The sequence below is a fragment of the Rhinolophus ferrumequinum genome, chromosome X (genome assembly GCF_004115265.2).
Source record: "Rhinolophus ferrumequinum isolate MPI-CBG mRhiFer1 chromosome X, mRhiFer1_v1.p, whole genome shotgun sequence".
NCBI classification, from domain to species: domain Eukaryota; kingdom Metazoa; phylum Chordata; class Mammalia; order Chiroptera; family Rhinolophidae; genus Rhinolophus; species Rhinolophus ferrumequinum.
In genome coordinates this window covers 82,856,594-82,871,834 of record NC_046284.1, presented here as the reverse complement: position 1 = coordinate 82,871,834, position 15,241 = coordinate 82,856,594, and the positions used below count along the sequence as shown (strand labels likewise).

The window sequence follows — 15,241 nt, the reverse complement described above, 5'->3', positions numbered from 1 at the left end:
TGACCTACCTCCACAGCCTACTCAGCATTGAATCCCGAGCCCATTCGCCTTCTCCCACCCAACCCCCAGGGACATCGCCCTACTCACCTGGGCTCTGTCACCCACTGCACCATGTCTTTGGTTGTGGATGCCCTCCTCACTCTGCCTGCGCTCTGACTCCCCCACTTGGGATGCCCCTAGAAGCATATGCTTGCCTTGCTCTGCAGCACCTCATGTGACAGCTTGAGGACTGAACTGCTCTGGCACAAAAGAGAAGGGAAGTGAAAGAATGCTCAAGGCAGAGGAAGAGGTGAACATGTCTCATACAATCACTTAATTAAGGTGAATCGGGCCAAATCCAGGCAATACTATGAAGCCCCAGTGATTAAGCTCACTGTTCTGCAGCCTCCCCTTCCTGTCTCTCTCCTCTCACCGAGTTCCTGTTTCATTCCGAAGATACTGCCTTCCATCAAGAATAGAAACACGAGGGGCAGCCAGATGGGTCCATTGGTTAGAGTGCGAGCTCTGAACAACAGGGTTGGCTGTTCGAATCCCATAAGGGCCAGTGAGCAACGCCGTGCACACCTACATTGAAGACAATGAGCTGCCTTTGAGATTCCAGAGGGGCGCTGGATGGCTCAGTTGTTTAGAGCCTGAACTCTCAACAACAAGGTTGCCGGTTCAATTCCCGCATGGGATGGTGGGCTGCGCCCCCTGCAACTAAAGATTGAAAACGGCAACTGCACTTGGAGCTGAGCTGCGTCCTCCACAAACAGAGTCAAGGACAATGACTTGGAGCTGATGGGCCCCGGAATACACACTGTTCCCCAATATTCCCCAATTGAAAAAAAAATGGAAGAATGTTACAGGGACTTCATTATAAAAAACAGTAGAAATACTACCATGGGCGTGATGCCTGCATTATCATTTATATCAGCTGGATGGCCGACATTCACTGTGGATGGTGTCCGCCCTGCAGCTCTGACACACAAACCCTGTTTCCCATGACAGAGTCAAAGATTTCACCCCTCTTTTACTTTGTTCAGATGTGAGGGGGAGCACAGCGTCAGGCCACTATTGCAGCCTCAGGTCTTTCGGCTGGAAAAGAGGTTGACCTCACGTCCCTCACAAGTGGGAAGAGAAATACAGAGCACAACACCGGACACCTTTCATGAGCGCTGTGGGCCAAACCCATGGGTCCCCGACACCCAGGAACACACCAAGTGGATTTCTGCCTCAGCACTGTTGCACTTGCTGTTCCTTCTGCCTGGCGTGCTCTTCCCTCAGGTAATGTACGGCCTGCTCCCTCACTTCCTCCAGGTCTCTGCTCACTCATCACCTGTTCAGGGAGACCTTCTCTGACCACCCTCAATACCTTAAGAACATTCTCCCCTCATAGCCTTGCCCGTAATCCGTTCTTTTCTGTCTCCACAGTACTTCCCACTCTCAGATATGTCATACAGGTACTGAGCAACTCTATGAAATCAGACATTCTATCAATGTTGTTCTCTGTTGTACCCCCATCTCCTAGAACGCTGCTCAGGTACATACTGTAGCAGGTACTCAGACATTTCTTGTGGAAAACTGACTGGACTCAGGCTCTTTACACACGTTCCTAAGATGTACACCGTCTTCCAATATGGGAATTGGCCCCATTTTATTGATTATGATGCACATCAAGACTCCAGGAGACCAGTGACTTGCCCAAGGACACACAACCAAGACGTGGGGCTCCAGGCTTTGGAATCACATCTGACAGCTTCCAAATCCCTCACGTCCTACACAGAGACCTCACACCCAAGAAGGCAAGAGATCTCACCAGACACACAAACCCCAAATAGCTCACATACCCAGAGACACCAAACACAGCTTCCTGAACACAACCTGAAACAGATTCGAAACGTCTCTGCACAGAGAGGTCACCACTTGTGTCACAGACTCCCAGACACAGCAGAGACCATACACACTGTGACACCCCCACCCCAACAGACCGAGGTTCTGATCCCAGGAAACAAATTAAAACTGCGGATACCTCACACCCTGCAGATAGGTTCCCAAAGCTCCCAGGCACCGGCCAACTGAATACAACGGCTCCGAAAGCAGAAAGACAGAAGTTCAACGAACTCCGAAACACCCCATAACCTTAAGATAAAGTCCCCATACAAAGCAGAGAACCTACACCCTGGACACACACCCCAAAAGAGCTCACCTACTTCCTACCTTAAGAGAAAGCCTCCCCCAACCCCACTCAGTTCAGAGACATCACAGCTCTGGACCCAGAATCACAAAGTGCTGGGAGACCTCATTCCCTGGGGTGCGGTCACACACAGGGAGATCTCCACCCAGGACACAGACGCCGAGAACCACAGAAAATGCACACCCAGGTACACGTGTACAGGCACGCGAGCCCGCAGAGACCTTTAGTCCGTGGCGCGCAGAATCCACTCAGATACAACCTCCCATTCCCGCACAATCCCTCAAAAGGCTCAGAGGGATCCAATGTACCCAGACAGCACCTGTGATATGGCACCTCGCGATACACATCCCCAAATGCCTGACACTTCCCTTCCCAGGCAGGGACACCAAAGAGCACAGACACTGCTCCGTGGACCTTAATTGCGTGCATCTGAGAATCCCTCCGATGCCGTGCCAGTCGCGCCAGACTAGGCTGGTGACTGAAATAGGGCTAAACTACACTAAGGAGCTCACGTGAAGACAGCGCCTTAACCCGCGAATCCAGCGTGGGACACTGACTCCACGCCAGCGATTGCGCGGAACTCGCCACTGCCAGGGGCGGCATTGTCAGCCCCGTCCGGACACTCAGGCGGTGAGGAGTCCAACTCGGAGAAACTTCTATGCTCTGAAAATACACACGCGCGCGAACACGCGGGCACACACACGCCTCACCCTCAGCTGCAGCTTGCGGTCAGGCGACAGCCCACTCAGATGGCCAATGGGGACGGGGCTGCCAGACAGGGAGGCCAAGATGACAGGCCCAGCCGGAGCCATCCTGCGCCCACGGAGGGCTTCTGGGAGGGTTGATTCCGTCCATCTCGCCGCGACCAATCACCGCACAGCATGGACCTGGGAGCAGTTCCTTTTTCCTCCCCACCCCCCACCGGCAATCTCTCCAGCCAGGGTCTTCCAGCTGAATGCGACCACGTTGCAAGGGACGGGTGCATTTCAGGAATGGAAAGTGAGGGCCGCAACCTCACACCCCGAGTCCACTCGGTTTCCAGCGGGTCAGGGGAATTGAGACCTCCGAGTTCTACTGGGCCCGGCCGTTGTATACCACACCCGCACTGTTGTCACACACACACACAGTGTTGTTTTCCGAAACGCCCACCCAGTGGTACCTCCCGGAATACAGAGGGGCCCCTCCAGGCCTTTGTGGTTTGTGCCAGGAAGCAACTGTTCCCTCGCGCGCGCCCCTTGGCGGTGGGAACCTGAACTGGCTCATCCATACAGATGCACATGGACCATTCTAGGCTGGTCCCCAAAGGATTGGAAGGCAAAGTCAGGATGAAAACCCCAGTTCGCTGCACTCTTGCATTCTTGGAAACGTCTTTGTGACCTGAAATGTACCTCCCTGCAGTGGCCACTATGATACCAGGGAGCCTTACAAGCTTTTCTCTGTGCTGAGCCCTGTGCTGGCTTCTGTCTGCTGGGTAACGCAGACTAGATCTAGCGGGGCAACCCCACCACAGTCCCCCAAGGGCAGGAGGGCTAGACTTCCCGACTGGGGTCAGAGGCCTGGTGTGGGGCAGGATGCAGTCCTTGACTGTCAGGAATGGGTGAGAGGGACGGCGGGACATTTGGTTTTGTTAGGGAAGGGGCCATCTCCCAGGGGCCAATGGACAGGTTAGGTTAGATACAGACCAGATGCTTCGTCACAATCCTGTCACGCTTGGACCTGTTACCTAGGAGATTCCTGGGCCTCTATAATATGCCTCTTGCCACTACTTTGCACTTGTTTATTTATTCCCTGATTCATTTGGTAAAGAAAAAAGAGTTTAAGGCTTAATAAAGAAAGGAAATTACTTTCCTGAGCAAAAAGAGTTGCAGCCCTGGAAACACACATAACCACTTAGCAACCCACACTGCTCTCCGGAGAGATAAAGAAACGCAGTGCTTATCAAGGGAAAAACCACAAAGTGTAATTCTCTCATGCAAATGAAGGACTGCTGGCTAATTTAGCAGGGGTTGGTTAGTTCCAATAAGCAAAGGAGGAACTCACAACTACAAGAAGGAGGTAAAGTTTATATGTGTCCACACAGCAGTTGTTGTTCCCGGATATTGATGACAGATCCTGGGACTGAGTTGACTCCCAGGTTGGCAACTTCAGAGCAGCTCTGAGACTGAGGCACCGGGTGTGCATCGGCCCTACTTCCCCCAAAAGCCTCCGACTCTAGTTTATGCGTCTCCCTTCGTAATATTTATTCCAACACTTTTTTTCCCCATGATCACATTTTGTCTCTCCAAATTATGTGTCAGGTACTGTAATGGGAGATAGGAATGCAGTCGTACGAAAAGAGAATTAAAAAACATCTTACCTTTAGGGAGCTTACATTGTAGTGGGATCATGTAGCAGAGAAATCTCTGTAATTTGTCAGCTGTTGGTAATGGCTGTGATTAAAATTGAATGCAAATACAGAAGTGAAAGCGGTGAATATTGCCAGAGAGAGTGGTCCGGGGAAAATTTCCCAGGTACGTGCCATTTGAACTGCAAGGAAAGGAGATAGATATCTGGGAGAAAAGCATCCCAGATATCGGTAAGACCAGTGGAAAGGTGTGGGAGTGGAACTCAGGCTACAGTGTATGAGGAACCGTGTGGCTGGCACAGCATGACCTACGAAGAGACAGGACATGAGTTCAGGGAGGTAATGGGCGACACATCACATAGTGTTTTCTGGGCTGTTGAACATGAGTTCACACCCAGGCCGGTTTGTGAGAGGGACACAGAAACTGGGACAGAGAAGTCAGAGAGAAAGAGAGAGCATTCGAGAGACAGAAACAGATTACTTCTGTCAGGACACTGTCCCGCTGAATTAGTCCCCACCTGTGGGCCCAGAGCCCTACTACTGGATGACGTGCCTGTCTTTCCGGGGAAAGGACGCCCCTCCCCAGGGACAGTGTCTAGGGAATGACTCAGCTGCCCGTGGCCTGTGCCTCAGTCACGCTGTCTTGACAATCATCAGCACCCACTGCCCATGAGCACAAGGACATGGTGTAGTTGTGGGGAGCATCGTGCTGTAAACTGGGTCCCCACACCTCCTCAAGCCCTGCACCGCCCTCCTGCTGATCTCTGTGCCAACGCGATGATGTACAGGGGAGGGGGGGACCTGTACATTAGCAGTGCACCTTGTGGAAGCGCATGACTCCGAGGTATTTCCCCTCCTGCGTGGCGTGTCTCCTCTCTACCTTCCACCACCACCTCCACAGGGAATGTGAGGATTCTATCCCCTATACCGAGTACCAGGCCCGCTGGGCGAGCAAGAGACAGAGGGTCAGACTTCTGACAGTGGGTCAGTCCCGGGGTCCTCGTGACCCTGAGCAAACCTCCTCCGTTCCCCTTCCTTGGCTCCCCCACCTGGCCTTGGCTGTGCTGAGCCTTCCCTGCCTCCTCCAAGGAGCCCCGGTTACCTCCACTTCCTCCCTCCTCAGGAGCTGAGACCTTCCATCCACACTGGGCCCAGGCACCTGCTCTGAAGAGGGTGACCTGCTCTTAAGTATTCGGGCCAATTTCCTGAGTTAATATGTGGCCATAGGTGTGTCTCAGAGCCCTGAGCAAAGGTGGTGTGATGTCAGCAGTTACTGCTCTCATCAGTATGGTCACCATGGGCTCCTCGAGCTGCACATGACCGAGGACTGACCTCCCTGAGGAGGGGCACCCTAACATTTTATCTCTGTGGCACCAGGGCAGGGATAGGAGAAACCCCAGCACAGGTGAAATCACACAGCTAGCAAGAGCACTGAGTAAGCGAGGTCCTTCCTGCTTTGCTCTCACAGACATCCCGGGATGCAGATCCATGAACAGCTTAGAGACCAACCCTCTGGACCAAGAAAGACTCCTCCGCAGAGTTCGGAGACGTCACACTCTGGGACAGAGACCCACCAACGGTTCAGGGACCTTCACCAGAGACCCAGTCACACGTAGGGACATAGATACCAGCAGCTCAGGGAATCGCTACCCGAGCTCACACCTCCCCTTCTCTCAGAGGCCTCACACGCCTCCCCGGAGAGCCTACAGGCTGCACCCTGGGACACAGAGCCACAAATCTTCAGCTCAGGGCTGCCGTGTGGCCAGTGACACTGTTTGTGTGTAGCTGAGCCCCTTGTGACATTAATGCCCCTTGTATTTTTGGCAGTGAGAATGAAATAATTTAATTCTTATTTAGCGAATAGATATTGGCTTTCACTAAATGTTTGAACTGCTCCAGGTGTCACACAGCTTATAATCAAAGATGAGGAAAGTATGTTCGTGTACTAGATTAACGGGAGAATGATTTCATAAATTACAGAAATGTCTAAGTATTCTGCTGTAACCTGAAACTAATGCAAAATAATAATGAATGTAAACTGAATTTGAAAAAAACTTCCCGCTGTCGTAGCCCCCATTCTATGATATTTTGTTATGGCAGCCCCAGCTGAGTGATAATACAAATCCGTACATCTATAGACACTGATAGTGAAAGAGAGCCAAACTATATAATAAAGTAAAAACAAAATTTAAGGAACAGTATGCATAACATAATAGTACAGATGCTAAAAGAAATCATGATAAACTGTTGGTTGAAAAAATAAAAAAGAACGAATGTTACTCATGTTCTGAAGGACTACATGTAAAGCAAGTTCCTGGAGAAATGTTTGAAAAGATTCGCAAAAGCTCTACCAGGTTAACCACACCACAATGATCGCCTAACCAAGGCGGTGCTCATTGTCTGGTTTCTGCTTTTTGCTTGAAAGATAACCTCACTGACAGACAATGATGAGACAGTCCGCAGAATCCTGATTCTTCCAACCCGCAACCCGTGTTGTCGTAATGTCATTTTGTGTTGCTGATGTACTATTTGTTTGCAATCAGGAGGACACAACTTCTGGGTCTGGAGCAGAAATGATGAGTTTGCTTTGATGTAAGAAGGAATCTCTCCAAGGTAGCGGTGCCCAGCTGCTGAGGCCCAGGAGTCTGATATGAAAAAGTGTCACCTGTGACTGAAGACACACAGACTTTTCCCTCAGTTCCCCGGAGCGGCCTGTCCTCTACTCCCTAGCTGCATAAACACGCCCTCCGTTTGCGTTTTGAGAGAAGGATTTGAGAAGTCTCGCTGTCGGGTCCTTTCGTTTGGCCAAATCGAATAACCCTTTGTCTATCGCCAAGCACTGGTGTCTCCCTGTTTTGGCTTTACCTACGCAACTGGCTCACGAACGGGGATTTGGGGAGATGATTGTGTATCATCTGTTCCATCCATCTTGTAGGGGAGAGGCCAGGGCAATTGGAGACCCTGCTGTCTGCAGTCACCATCGTGTCCTTATGAGGGAAGGAGGTTCACTCCAGGGACGGAAAGGGCCTCGGGGGCTGAGGGATTCTGAGAATGACCTCTCGTGTCTGAGTACTGGAATAACTGTATGATGACCAATCCTGCTCGCCTCTGGTCAAGGTGAGTTAGGCATCCTTCCCTACGGGGGTTAGTGTGAACCCCACATCCACAGGAGGTGGCCCATAAACACTCCTGAGCCCCGACAACCATCCATGGTGCCTGTGGGTGACAGCTCTGACACCGGGTATTGGGGTCCATCCCTTTCCCCAGGACGAGCCACAGCTGCCATCAGCATGTGGACTGTCCCGAGTGGGCCTGGATTTCTAGACTTCCTTGTCCCCACAACCAATCCACTCTTCCCTCATCCGCTCCTAATTAATCAAATCTATAGACAATGAGTATGGCCGAAATGGGACCAGAGGAGTCCCCGGCGATGCCTGAGATACGTGTTACCCCAGGCTGGAATTGGGAGCTAGAGCGCCTGGACAGTGTCATCTCAACTTTTATCAAATTGTGGGGTGATCAAATATAAATTTTGTGGACATTCTGGCTTACTTTCTTCTGAGGATGAAATGATGACATAAATGTATGGAACCTAGCTCAGGGAAGTGGCCAGTACATAGCACACACCCCCAAATGGGAGTTATTATTATTCATGGCATTAGTATAGAACTCAATACAGGGATGTATTGTCATAACTGGACGCAGCTGAAGGATCGGGCAGGCCATTCCCCACCATGTCACACAGATAGAAATTATCCAGGCAACTTAACAGAGACAGGATGTCTCACTTAGTGTGTGTGGGAGATTAACCTCATCACAGAAACAGGAGCAGGTCGCTTTCAGAGCCACAGCCTCACTAGAGGTATCTTGCGGAAAAGACGGCACCTCACCAAGGCTGAAGTGATGGGGACCTGGAGCTGCCCTGTCACTCACCTAGAAGTGGGGTCCAGTACTAAAAAAAAAGAAGGAAGCCAGAAACAGCTGAACAAGGGAAAGCTGGCGCTATGTTCCTCCCAGCCTTGCACAGAGTTCCCGTCCAGAGACTAAAAGAGTTTGTACAGAGGAGTTCACTTGAGGAATCTAGTGTAACCCTTGTACCAAAGTGCAGGACCTAAAAGCACATGCTAATGTCACTCCGGAGGTCATACATGAGCACCCTAAACATATGACACTAAGGTGTAGATCAATTATCTCAATTAATGCACCAGTGTTTGATGAAAAGTCAACATTTATTGCAGATAGATATTGTTAGCAAACCAGGACTGGAGTGGAACTTCCTCTACTTCACAGTAGTTTGCTGAAATGTTGAAATCCTGCATTTCCTATGAAAGAGAAGAGAAAGATGGCCCACTATTACTGCTTCTATTCACACTGTACTGGCTGGCTCTGTCCAATGTGGTAAAATGAGAAAAGGGAAAAAAAGACAACATGTTTCAATTCAAACAGCAGAAAACTCTGCTCGTACTCACAAATGATATGACTGTGCATGTTGAAAATCCAAAAGGATCTAGACAGAACCTTTCAGAATTAATAAGCAGATTTAGCAAGGTTGCTGGAGAAATACCAGTGTGAAGATATATCTGTATATACAACTTCAATCAGGATATAAAATTTCAAAAAACAAGACAATTCTCAATACTATCAAACACTTAGATATACATTTAACAAAAGTTTGGTAATGCTCGTTGGGGAAAGCAAAAAACCTTTACTGAGACAATTTTCACAGTCAGATATCCCACGTGGTAGTTTTCGTGTTTTCAGCTCATCTTCCTTAATCCTGTGCTTGCCCTTCCCCTGCACGATAAACATGAAGGTGGGAATGCAACTGAGCAGAGTGTCATTGAGATTACACTGTAGGTGTACAAAGGACACTGCAGCTCTGGTTTTGTAAAAACAACTTCAAAGCATGTCGTTTACCACTACTTTTCAGCGCAAGACACTTTCTATTGGTACAAGGACATGAAATGAATGTTTCTGTACGGAACACATAACACAGAATGAAAATGTTAAATGGAAGTTTTAAACAGAAATCAAAAATTGCGTATCCTTTTACTAAAAATCCAAGCAACACCCCATAAATCCTAAGAGATGAAAGAAATTTTCAAGAATGTCTCAATTAACTGCTTTGACGTGAAATGATTTTCTGAGCATAACATACTTAAAACAGTAATGTCACATTGGTTACTGATTAAGTGAAGTAAAAGGAAAGTCCAGAACTACATTTGTGTTTTCTCTCTGTTGCAGGAATGGAAAAGCGTTTCTTTGGGCCATATTAGCCATCGTGTGATTGTTTAAGTGGGGTATTAATGTGTCCCCATTTTCACCTGTAGTCCAAGCATAATAATAAATAATGTCTTTTCCACACTTGAAAGTCTTTCAATTTATATAATAAATTATACGGTCACACTAGTTTTAAGTCATTACCATCATTTCTGACACCAAAATGTAAAGAACGTATATGCCAAGGACGTATGTCATGGAAAGAAAAAGGAAAGGAAAAAAAGAAAGAAAAGGAAAAAAAATACAGGAAGAAGAAGAAAAGACTGAAGAGAGGGAGTGATAAGGAAAGAGAATGAGAGAAAGAGGAAGATATCTAGAAGGTAAATTTTCTTCCAAAAGAAGTGCTCTCTCAATTTTTATTCAGAAAAAAATAATAAACATGATTGTATATATTTAAAGTATGAAACATGGTGATTTGATGTATCTATACATTGTGGAATGATTACCAAGATAAACGGAAGTAATTAACACATCCAACACCTCACATAGTTATATATCTTTTGTGATGAGAATGCTTACACATCTATTCTCATCAATTTTCAAGCATACGCTACCATGTTCTTAACTAAAGTAAGATCTTTTAGGGACAATTCTGATGAATTTCCAAAGCACTCCCATGATATCTGTGATGTTCAGATATTCGAGTATTACTGGGATATATTAAATAATATATATTTCCTAGAATATCAACCATTCCATTCATATTTTGAAAATACTACTTTAGAGGTCAAGAATGTACTCACTTTCAATTATATAAAACAATATCTGTTAGTGTCTCAATCATATTCTCTAACCTGTGTACTTGGATTTCTTCCACATTCTTCAAGATCATGTAACTCATGGACAGTCTTCACAAAAGTTTTTCAGTGTCCATAGGTCCGATGGTTAATTTCTTCACAAATGCTTTTTAGAAGAACCATCTTTTTGATTTACTAGTGAAATTATGTTTCCTTTCCTAAGGATTTACACTTTTATTACGTATCTCGTATCCTGTCCCTTTGGTTTACCCTGTTGTGGTTTTTTACCTGAACTTGGATATTGGATGCTCAAGCAATTTGGCAGCTATCTTATAACACGTACATTAATAGGCTATGTTATGCCTATGAATACATTTTCGCTATGTCTAACGGGCTCCTGGAAGTAGTCTGAAAACTCTTAATGTAAATAGTCTAATGAAACGCTTCAGCAAATGTACAGTAAAAACGTTTAGAAGACTAATGAGAGGCAAGTTCTTCCCAAAATACAAAATGCTGCCTTGAAATTCAAAAGCTCAAGAATTCATGGTCAGCGATTTGGTAAACGCATAAATAGGATTCTCATTGTATAACACACCTGCTTCCGGCATGTGAATGGTTTCTAGTTTAGATACAAGCTCCTGCGTGACATCAGGACCATCTCTGCCCTCCTGGTCAACATTTGGCTGAGCTAGTTCCTGGAGATCATCTTCCGGATCAGGCCCTTAAAAGATGTTATAAATGTGAGCGGCCAGCATACCTAAGATGATTACGCAGCAATTATTAAGTTTATAGTCTTTTGAACTTCAAATCTTGTCAATGGACATTTCGATGCAGAAACGTATACGATGCCCCAGCTGATATGGTTAGAGGTGATTATACCCTAGTCTCCACATTCGTATTAGCGGGACTCACGAAGAATGACAGTGATGAAGGAGACCACACTTAGCGGAGGTATCTTACCCACAGCCGCCTGGTCATCGGGAACTGCATGAACACTCTGTACTTGATCAGACACAGAAAATAGAATCTAGACTATTTCTGGCAATTTCATGACTCAGTCATTTGAGGCTTTGTGGGGAAAAAGATTTAAAATTTGTATTTGTTTCGAAGAGTCAGAAGAAGTCAGAATTTGACGGAATCTGACCACATGGATACAGGTCTCCATACAGAAGGAGAAACATAAAGTGGACTTATTTCATTATCTTAGTTTAGTGAAATCTTAAAATTTGGTAAAAGGAGATATGTCATCAGTCATAAATAAGTCATGAAAAACAGAATGTCGTTGTGTTCTATGTATGACATACACGAGAACTAGAGAACACAACAGAACAGCACTGAAAATGGTTTTTATTAATATAGATCTGATTTGAATTCACTATTTATATAAAAGTAAGGAACCGTGTAGAAGTTAAGGGGTGCCCCCAGAATCTCACACATTACATTAAAGCCGGCACTTCAGAACCTCAGCTTGTTTCACACCAAACGACAGTTATGTCAAATGCATGATAAAGGCAAAAAGTATAGAAGCTTCTGAAAATATTTTGCGGTGGGTCAAAGTACAAATGATGAAAAGTAACAAAAGGCTTTCATATTTTATAATTCAATTAGCTTTGACACACACCGTTTCTGTATCTGATAGAACGTAAGTCAGGCAGACAGCCAGCTGGCCTATTACTCGGGAAAAATATTTAGATCTAAGCTTTATTAAAGTTAAAATATTTAGATCTAAGCTTTATTAAATTTACAGTATGTTAACTCTACATTGTTAAAGATGTGCTTGTGGAAAACAGTTACCCTGTAAATTGTATTCTCCTAGGAACAAACCTTCTTCTGGCATATAAATGGACTCTAGTTTTGGTAAAATGTCCTCCACGACATCAGGACCTTCACTGCCTTCATCCCCACTGTTCAGCTGAGCCAGGTCCGGGACATCAATTTCCAGATCAGTTCCTAATAGAAAAGGTTATCAATTGCGAAGGTAAGGATACTAAGTTGATTACTCAGAAATTATTAAGGTGATAGTCTTTGAACTTGAAATGCAAACAATTGCAATTGCTTTTCGAAGGCAGAAACATATGTATGACACATTTGATATGGTTAGAGGTGATAATATCATAGTTTGCATACTTTTATTACCAACAATGACTATCATAGCCTAACGAAGGTGACAGTGAGCTTGCTTAGCGGAGCTATCTTACTGACATCCGCCAGGACATCCATCAGTGCCTGCATTCTCTCTACATCCCCAGACAGATAAACTAGGAACTAGAAAATTCTTGCCACTTTATAATTCAAGCATCTGAGGTTCTATTGCGGTAAAATTTTAAATGCAATTGCTGTCTAAGAGCCAGAAGAATTCACAACTAGAAAGAATCCAAAAACAAGCATTCCGTTCTCCCAAAAGGGACAAAAACAACAAAAAACTTCAAGTCGAGTATTTACCCATCATCTTAGTTGCAATGAAATCTTGAAATCTGACTCAAGATGATACATTGTTACCAATCAGTAATGAAAAACAGAGTATCTTTCTATTTTTGTAGTGAATACAAGTGAACTAGAGAACACAGAAGCCAGCACTGAAAATGATATTTATATATCTGCTTGGATTTGATGATTTATGCAAGAGTAAAGAACCGTTCAGTAGTTAATGGGTTCTCTCAGAATCACACAATTATATTAAAGCTGGTGCTAACACCTAATTCACTACTTCAGCATATTGCATACAAACTGATAATTATTTCAAATCCATTATGTATTGGACAAAGGTAGAAATCATAGAGGCTTGTAAAACATATTAGCTGTTGGTGAAAGTACAAAACACACAAAAGAAAAGGTTTCCAGATTTTATTAATTCGATACAGTTTTGATTCAACCCGATTCTGTAACTGACAGACTATAAGCCTGGCAGAATGGCCTTGGGCCTGAACTACCATTCAAAAAATCTTCGTAGGTGAGCTCTATTAATGCTAGAGTATGTTATCTCTATATTTGCAACGGTGTGCTTGTGGCAAACGGAAACCCCCAAAATTGTATTCCTATGAGTAACGTACCTGCTTCTGGCAGATAAATGGACTCTAGTTTTGGTAAAATGTCCTCCAAGGCGACAGGGACCATCACTGCCCTCATCCCCCAGTGGTCAGCTGAGCCAGGTCCTGGAGATCAGTTTCCGGGTCAGGCCCTTATAAGAAAACGTTTTCAGATTTCCAGTGAGGATGGTCTTTAGGTAAATACTGTGCTTGCGTCCTCTCCTGACCACATCAAAATAACAACTAAGCTGTAGAACAGCCATCATTGAGAATCCCCTGAATCTAGATAAACCAAAGTCCAACAACTAAGGACATAGAGAAGAAGCCACCTCGAGACAGGCTTCGTCTTCAGCTTCTATCCTCCAGGGGTAGAACCAGAGAAAGCCCCTGGGGAAATTAATCCAGAGCTCCAATGCAGCTCTCCAGTCCGCATCGGTCACCTGTCCCAATCAAGTGATGCCCACATGACATGCAATAATCTCATCGAGTCAAAAACAATCTCTGGGGCCTTCACTGTCCTTTGAGACATGAAACACGCACATTCCTACGTTTGAGAGGAACATTCTCAGCAGACGAAATTTTAGGAAGGTAATTTGTGAGCAGTTAACCTGATAGCCCAGGCTCGTTGCTTTACTGATGACGTGACATTCCCTGGAGTTTAAAGGTTCCCGAGTTGACAGTTTTTATTCCTAGGGACGTTCCTACTTTCCTGGTATTCATATAGTATGTAACATTTGTATTTATTGTTTTCCACTACGGTAATGTAGGGAAATTTGCAAGTGTTATTATAAACAACAGGTAGAAATCGTGAGGTGTCATTTTTTACATAAAGATATTTTATTCAAGTTTCCATGTTACCTTTAATTAATAATTACTCTATGTGCCACACTAAAAATATCATAATGTGACTGTGAAAATGGCAGTGGTGTTCTCTTTCGTTAATTATGAATATTTTATTGTTTAATGGAATAGGAGAACTGAGTAATGCAACACATATGTAAGAAGTCACAAAGGGACAAGAATGCACGTATCAGACTCTGTTAGAGGCAAGTCATACCATTCCCTTGCTCTTTCTCTTTGCAATTCACACTGTGGGACAAAGATGTAACGGAATTTAGGACCACCCTGTACAGCATTGTTTATGATAACAAGAGTGAGATTTTTCCCATAATCCTTTAGTTAATACTAATCTCTGTGCATTCATTTTTTTAGGAATGTAATGATTCCTTCTAGCAATCACTATTAAATCTGCGGATTGTAGAAACCAGCACATCACAGATACATATTCGTGATATTTAAAAAAACGTTGCCAGTTTCAACAGTAAGCATACTTAATTGGTTACTCAGAAATTATTAGGCTGTAGTCTTTGAGCGTGAAATGTTATCATTTGATTGCTGGGTGCACGAACTTACACTATGACACGTTTGATATGCTTAGAGGTGATAATATCATCGTGCGCACATTGTCATTCCCGACAGTAACTCACTTAGACTGACAGTGGTGACAGTGAGCGTGCTTAGCACAGGGATCTTACTCCCATCGGCCCAGACACTGTGACTGCCTGCATTCTCTCTTCCTGATCACACATAGAATCTAGCAATTAGAAAGATGTGGGGAGCCATGAATTCTTGTTATTCTGAAGCCTTGCAGACTGGCTCAGTTTTAGTTCCTGAGGCA

General features: G+C 45.1%; 1 protein-coding gene across 3 annotated transcripts; it reads right to left on the bottom strand.

Moving 5' to 3' along the window:
• Positions 1-8,542: 8,542 nt before the first annotated feature.
• Positions 8,543-13,679, bottom strand: LOC117027375 (P antigen family member 1-like). Of its 3 annotated transcripts, none has more exons than XR_004423901.1 (4): positions 13,588-13,679; positions 12,362-12,487; positions 11,133-11,258; positions 8,543-9,314 (listed from the first exon to the last, which is right to left on the bottom strand). XR_004423901.1 is itself a non-coding variant. In XM_033115061.1 (4 exons), the coding sequence occupies exons 1-4, from the start codon at positions 13,661-13,663 to the stop codon at positions 9,292-9,294; spliced, it is 381 nt and encodes a 126-aa protein (XP_032970952.1). In that variant the 5' UTR covers positions 13,664-13,673; the 3' UTR covers positions 8,543-9,291. The 3 variants fall into 3 exon arrangements, 2 of the variants coding, with proteins under 2 accessions (XP_032970952.1, XP_032970943.1); XM_033115061.1 differs by having other exon boundaries at positions 12,332-12,487; positions 13,588-13,673; XM_033115052.1 differs by having other exon boundaries at positions 8,543-8,842; positions 12,332-12,487; positions 13,588-13,673.
• Between the last annotated feature and the right edge of the window lie 1,562 nt (positions 13,680-15,241).